At 34.2% G+C, this 7,112-nt stretch overlaps 1 protein-coding gene across 1 annotated transcript; it reads right to left on the bottom strand.

The window, feature by feature from the left end:
* Positions 1-3,087: 3,087 nt before the first annotated feature.
* Positions 3,088-6,695, bottom strand: LOC107481104 (mitotic checkpoint serine/threonine-protein kinase BUB1). Its single transcript, XM_052258521.1, has 10 exons — positions 6,538-6,695; positions 6,344-6,434; positions 5,853-5,963; positions 5,673-5,760; positions 4,965-5,068; positions 4,811-4,882; positions 4,616-4,705; positions 4,381-4,538; positions 3,522-3,576; positions 3,088-3,422 (listed from the first exon to the last, which is right to left on the bottom strand). The coding sequence occupies exons 1-10, from the start codon at positions 6,693-6,695 to the stop codon at positions 3,378-3,380; spliced, it is 972 nt and encodes a 323-aa protein (XP_052114481.1). The 3' UTR covers positions 3,088-3,377.
* Positions 6,696-7,112: the final 417 nt, after the last annotated feature.

Raw genomic sequence — 7,112 nt, 5'->3', positions numbered from 1 at the left:
TAGTTTTATAAAATATTTGAATTTTGGAGTGCATGGCTCCATTGTCTTAATGAAACTCTGGTACTGAATATAATATGATTAGAATGAAAGTGTAAAATTATGAAAAAAATTATAAGTAATGTGATTAAGTAATGAAAGTAAAATTACATTATTTACAATAAAAGTGTAAAATTTATTTATTTATAAAAAATTACATTACTTTAAGAGTAAAATTATAAATAATTAATTTATTTAGAATGAAAGTGTAAAATTATAAAAAAAATTATAAGCAATGTGGTTAAGTAATGAAAATAAAATTACATTATTAGAATGAAAGTGTAAAAGTTATTTATTTATAAAAAAATTACATTACTTTAAGTGTAAAATTATAAAAAAATTAATTTATTTAGAATGAAAGTAATGTGATTAACTGTAATTTACTTAGATGTGATTAAAAAATAATTGAATACTATGTATAGTAAAAAATTGATATTATTAAAGGATAAAATTAAAATTTATTTCTATGTATCGTTTTTGTCCCCGACGTTTTCGTCATATTTAAATCCATAATGTTTCAAAATCGTCTCAATTTTGTTCTGCCGTCAATCCTGTTAACGGATCCCTTAACGGTATGACAACATTGAGTCAATTTTAAAACGTTAATGACTTAAATATAACGATTGAAACGTTAGGAATAACTTTAGAATTTACCTCAAATGTTGAAAACAAAAACAATACTTTATTCTATAAAAAAATTACTTAGACACGTCATATTCTAATTCACCAATTATTTCACATACAATTAAAAAAAATAAAAACAACCAAAATTGTTTCTGTTTTGATATGACTTGATGAGATATCTTACTTTCGTATATTTAACAAATATGTATCTGATATAAATTAAAAATATAAAGTAACATGTCTTTAAGCATTTAACGTATTTTGTTGATGTGTAACCTACTAAAAACATAAAAAATTGTATACTATTATCTACAAATTCACATATTTAAAGAGGTAATGACCAAATCAGTATGCGAAAAATTCAAAAGCTGACATTTTGGTACTTTACTATTGTTATTGACAAAATAATCCTTAAAAGATTTTAAAATTTGACAAGTGTATCCACGAGTTCATCGAAGCACATTTCCGACAAACACAGTGCTGACATGGCCACTGCATTTTGATGACATGGCAAATACCCCCGACCCTAATTATTCTCCTTCTCCTTCCCCCTTCCTGATGCATTCTCCCCCCTCCCCAACCCTAATCCTTCCCTCCCCCTCTCTAACCCTAATTCTCCATCTCCTACACGCACTTCCCCCCTCCTCAGTCCAAAATTCTCCTTTCTGAACCTTAATCCCCTTCACTTGCCTCTTTGAATTCTAATCCCCTTCCCAACACAGTGTCTCACACTCTCAACTCACTCTCCCCCAAAACAGTAGTACAGGTCAACCTTCTCAGTTTTACAGAGCCAGTGTCATCGACACCGCACTACCGCCATCTCGTCGTCAGGTCTTCTGCGTCCGCCAGTGTCTCCTTCGTAGCATTGCGTTGTCTGCACGCCTTCACCAGTGTCGCCTTCACTGCTTGTATCTGCTTGCTGCTAGCCCCCAATCATTGTCATGTCTCCTCTGTCTGGGTTCCATTTTGTCTCTATCGTGTCCTGCCGCCTATGTGTCTGGTGTTCATCTTCTATTCTTGCTTTGGTGGTGTCTGTATTAAGTTTTATTTTATTTTATTTTATTTTGATTATTGTATATAAATTTGTTTGTTTTTTCTGAGTTTTATTGTGATTAATCTTTTTTAATGATAATTTAACCTAAAAATTTGGGACAATTCATGATTTGGGACAACTCTGTTGATGTTGAGATTGTTGTTGCTGTAAATGGTGGTGTTGAGGGAGGGAGAGAGAAGTGTGCATTGAGGAAGGGGGAGTGGTGAAGAGAAAGAGAGAGTGGTGGAGGTTGTTGTTGCTGTTGATGTTAAAGTTGTTGTTGCTGTGAATGGTGGTGTTGAGGGAGGAAGGGAAAGTGTACATTGGGGAGGGGCTTGTGATGCGGCGGGGACTGCGATTAGGAAGAAGTGTGCGTTGGGGATGGGGGTTGCGACAGGGAGGGAGAGGGAAGGGAAGGGAGTGTGCGTTGGAGAGGGAACTTTGGGGGTGGTTTGCCAAGTCACCAAAACACGGTGGCCACATCAGTACTGTGCTTGCCGAAAATGTACTCCGGTGCACTCATGGGTAAGCTTATCAAATTTTAAAACCTTTTAAAGACCATTTTGTCAATAACAATAGTGAGGTACCAAAATGTCAGCGTTTGAATCTTTCGGATACTGATTTGGTCATTACCTCCATATTTAAATAATGTTTCAAGTATTAAATTTAAAAAATATTTTGCTCATGTAAATTTTTTTCTTTTTTTGGTTGCCTACAGTAAACTCTATTTAAAGGTCTGCCGCTGGTTAATGAGTTGCTGCATACACAAAAAAGTATATTTGGGCTTTTACGTGAAGCCTATCTCTCTTAATATATTTTAATATTCATCTATTTTCTAAACCAAAAAAACAAAAAATAATATTCATCTATTTTTTTTCTCTATTCCTCTTCAGAGCTAAAATCCACTATCTAAACAAGGAAAACTATTTAGATATTACAAACAGTTCACACCCAATTACAACAAACAATTATCATATACAACATTAGACCTGCTAAGTGCTAACAGCACTCAGTTCATCCATGTATCTACATGAGTACTTGAAAAGTCAAATTCAGACAACTCAAACTACAAAGGACAATAAATATTAGCATTAAAGAGGCAAATGTAAGTGGATAAGTGCATTAAAGAGCAGTTGTTAGCATGCAAAATCAGAATCAGAAGAAAAATGAATCGATGTTCACCTTCCGAACCTGTCTGGGATTGCTTGCATTTTGCATTTGTTTCTATATTCCTTCAAATATACACACACACACACACACACACACACACACACACACACACACACACATACACACACACACACACACACACACACACACACACACACCAAATTGACTTCACCAACATTACAGTGAATCACATGACTAAAGATAAACAAAAAGTAAATGGACATATACCGTTTAAAGCGTTGTTTGGGAAGATACATGTAGCCTCCATCAGATGATTCTTCTTTGGCAATCTCCATATAGCAATTATGCATCATCATATGGACAACAACGCAAAGGCCGTATGCGTCTACCTGTTGGTAAGTGATGGAGAAGAACAACTTCAAAGACAGTAAATCATGAAGTTAATTACATTTGTAGTGTAGTTTTAAGGAGTGGTTTGCCTGAAATTTCCATGGCTTATCCTCTTGCATCTCAATGCAGCGAAATCCAGAAGTTCCGCAATCACCCTTAAATACTATGTCATCTGGAAAGAGATCCAGAACAATCCCTCTTCCCCAGTCTACAAGGCAAAGACCTTATGGATAGAACAACTTTCAACAACAGAAAGTACTAAAACCAGAAACGGTTTAGTTGTATCATCATCTGGAGAAAAACTGACCTGATCACACCAAGGACCACTTCGGTCCAAGAACCCTTCTTCTGTAAGGTCATCCCTGCAAAGTAGCAAAACCAGGAATGAGCACTGTCTACAAAAGCAAAGCATTTACAAAGTACTTATTTGGAACATGCATAATATAAACACTAAACAACAAGAAACTCTCTCAGCTCGTATTTGCTCGCATTTGCATGTCAGTTTTATCTCAATCAATATCTAAAAAGTAAAAACGTCATGGTCTGGATCTTCAGTGGTAAACATAACAAGGTTGTTTTATCTAAGTGGTAGTTTTAATTTTACTATATATTTGTAGGACTTGTGGTTTTTTGAGACTGAAAATCGCAGTAACAATAACTTCAACGCTGCCATAAAACAGAATATAGCACTGGAAAAGTGTTACACTAGACAATATAAAATTAGAATGGAAAAACATCATCTCAGGTGGTTTGGCCATGCATTAAAAAAAAAAAGTATGTAAAAGTCATGAACTCTTTCAGGTAAACTAAAACAAAACTACTGCTGAAGCCATAAAAAAAGAATATAGTTTAAGATTATTTATATATACACATAATTCCAATAAAATGTCATTTTTTTGTTTGTATAACTCGTCTACTTAGTAGGAAAAGAGTTGATTGTTGTTTTTATTTATACTACATAAGTTGATGCTTTGCCAGAGATAAAGGGCAATTCTACACCCAAAGTCCTCCTTAGATATAGAAGTATATAATAACAAGACGATGTACTTAGTCATGTCATCATAATCATTAATTAAGAATGAGAAACCAGCTTTACAATGACATTCTGCAAGTAATAAGGTGCAAGCGAACCAACTAATGGTAACGAATGAGAAGCTTAATTTTACCTAGCATAGCGAATAAGCAGATTATCAGGCTTGAAATCACCATGAATCAAGCCAACATCATGCAAAGTTTCAACCATGTGTAACATTTCTATCGTGTAATAAATACATAAAACTTCTTCCATGGGTTTCCCTTGGACCGCATATCTGTTTATGACATCCTGCATAGTATGTTCATCTTGAATTAACACTATATAACATAACAAGATAATAAGGGAAATCAGTAGAAATAACTGACCTGTAGCGTTCCATGAGCTAAATAGTCACAGATGAGTATGCTACAGTCTGCATACAGATGAATTCTCTGAGCCAAACCATAGCTTGACCTCTGATATAGTTAGATATCAGACAATTCAGTATATGTGGATGTTTATAGAAAAGGCAGGTTGATGGTATAAATATTGAATTTGATATTGATATTAATATCACATACTTCTCTGCCAGTGATCCGCATATCAAGCTGACGATACATGTAAAATTCCCAAGGGAAAGCTGGCTTTTGTATCTAACATTTAAGGTTCAAAGTACAATCAAATGAGACAAATATCACATTTTAAGAGGAAATGATTCTGAAAGACCATCAGCACCTTTAGCGCAACAACATCATTTGGATCACTGTTGACAAAGGCCTTGTATACTTGAGCAAAACCACCTTGTCCAGCGCAACCTTTGATATGGTACTTCCTCCCGCCTTTGGATATCATGATAAGGACCATCAAGAGAATGAATGAAGCCAGTAAAGAAAAAGAATAAAGACTATGAAACTATATGAAATACACTGATATGATCATGTTGTGGTGTCTTACAAGAGATGAACACTAACTGCTGTTGATAATAGGAAAAACCCTTATCCTAGACAAATAAGGAAATGATGATGTAATAATAGAAAGAACCAAAACTACTCCTAAGAGTTTTTATTGAGCCCCAAAAAGATATACACTCTTTATTTCTAACAATAGATAAACCTAGTTTTGTAGAAACTATCTGCAACAACATTGTCTTTGGAAGACAAGCTAACAACTCTGGGGAGACATCATAAACTCAGATTCAATGGAAATTTCGTTGCAGGGTCAATTTTTAGCAAATATCATGAACTCACAATTTTTTAGCATCTCCTATGAAATTTATGGTATTAATTTATATATGATACAACTGTTCCTGTTCCGTCAGAAATACAAGAAGATAAAGCAACTAAATTCATATATAAATGAATTCTTCAGATTGATCATAAAGCTAGGAGCAGTCAGACAATTACGTCCCAATGATGAAGACAAGAGTAAGGATATGAATATTACCTATCTCTATAACTTTGTTCCTTGATGCATTCTTCAAAGTAGATAAGGCCACTTTCCCTGTATAAGATTTAGTGCTCAAGTGATACCCCTGAAATGCATTTATACAAGCATAAAGCACCTGAATCCTTGTCAGTTGCAGTAAATCAAACATGTATATAACAAAGCATATAAATATCTCACATAAAATTTTTTAATTGTAGGATTTATCTTCTTCATCAGGTCTTCCAAAATGGAGGAATCCCATGGATTAATGCCAATGTTTCCCAACTCTGTGGATCCCTTATAATCAATCTGAAATTAAAAAATAAAATGAAATATATACAAAAGAATTCTTAAACTGTAAACGCAGTCAGTGTTAGTAAATCTCAATTCAGGAGACACAACATTGAGGAAATATGTCAATCTTGAGGAAATATGTCAATCTTGAGGAAATAAAATAAATAAATAATGTGTTTTGCTTTTGCAAAGGCAGTGTTTGATTCATCTACTACTTGAACAAACCTTTGGCTAATTGGGAAGCAATAAATTGCCTACCAACGATCACAAAGCACAAAGCCTATTCAATAAAAGAGTACAAGGAAGTTGGTGTTTTCTCTATTTTTATATCTTTCCTTTCCTACTAGTTTGTCTCATTTTGCCTAAAGGACTAACTTCTTTGTGAATAGGCATACCTTCTGCCTTTCAGACGCCTTCCAAGTTTCAGATATTCTCTGGTGACATAATGCCTGTGCCTTCTTCAACCACTCAATTGGCTCTGCATTCCTATTGAACATTGACCCAAATAACTAAAATTACAGTCAAGGCACCCCAACTTGAAATATCAAAACAAGCAAGTATTGAAGATTCGACTTAACACAGCACTGACCTGGAAATACCAAGGTGATAGATTGTGAGGGCATCATGGAGCCTCCCTTTCAACTCAAAGAAACATGCAGACCACACATAGAGTGAAGCATTTTTGGTACACACATTGCAGTTCAGCATTTCCATGAAAACACTTCCAAAATCTGAACTAACACCCATCTGCAAAATCAAACCAATGGAAGCATGTTGAGTTGATCTGCTCAACAAAAAGTGCCTCAAAACAGCACCATTACAAAAAAACTTACAGATTTGTTGCAACTAGACTATGTTCTGCTAAGCATATAAGCTTTATGTACACGGATCAAAAAACATCTTTATATCCTACTGTAAAAGACATCAACAACGAAGAACATTAAAGTCTGATATTTTCTTGATAATTTTGCATATAGTTTCTTTTCCTTTCTTTTTGTTTTAAATTAATCTCCCCCTATCTCTAGTCATTGAGCTACCTTCCATCTGATCTATATTCTTTCTACTGGCTAATTTGTTCTACTAACAAAAAAATGTAAAGCAAAGTTCTACTATTACATGATTGATGTAACATCAACTTTCCTAATTGATTTAGATATATATATA

This window comes from Arachis duranensis, chromosome 3 (assembly GCF_000817695.3).
Source record: "Arachis duranensis cultivar V14167 chromosome 3, aradu.V14167.gnm2.J7QH, whole genome shotgun sequence".
NCBI lineage: Eukaryota > Viridiplantae > Streptophyta > Magnoliopsida > Fabales > Fabaceae > Arachis > Arachis duranensis.
Note: the sequence above shows the minus strand (reverse complement) of the source record. Positions and strands in the feature narration are given on the sequence as shown.

Coding starts and splice junctions, on each gene's coding strand:
- LOC107481104 (XM_052258521.1), bottom strand. CDS start 6,695: ATGGGTGTTAGTTCAGATTTTGGAAGTGTTTTCATGGAAATGCTGAAC. Junction 4,883..4,964: donor ATGATGTTGTTGCGCTAAAG/GTGCTGATGGTC, acceptor CTTAAATGTTAG/ATACAAAAGCCAGCTTTCCC. Junction 3,423..3,521: donor GTGGTCCTTGGTGTGATCAG/GTCAGTTTTTCT, acceptor TTTGCCTTGTAG/ACTGGGGAAGAGGGATTGTT.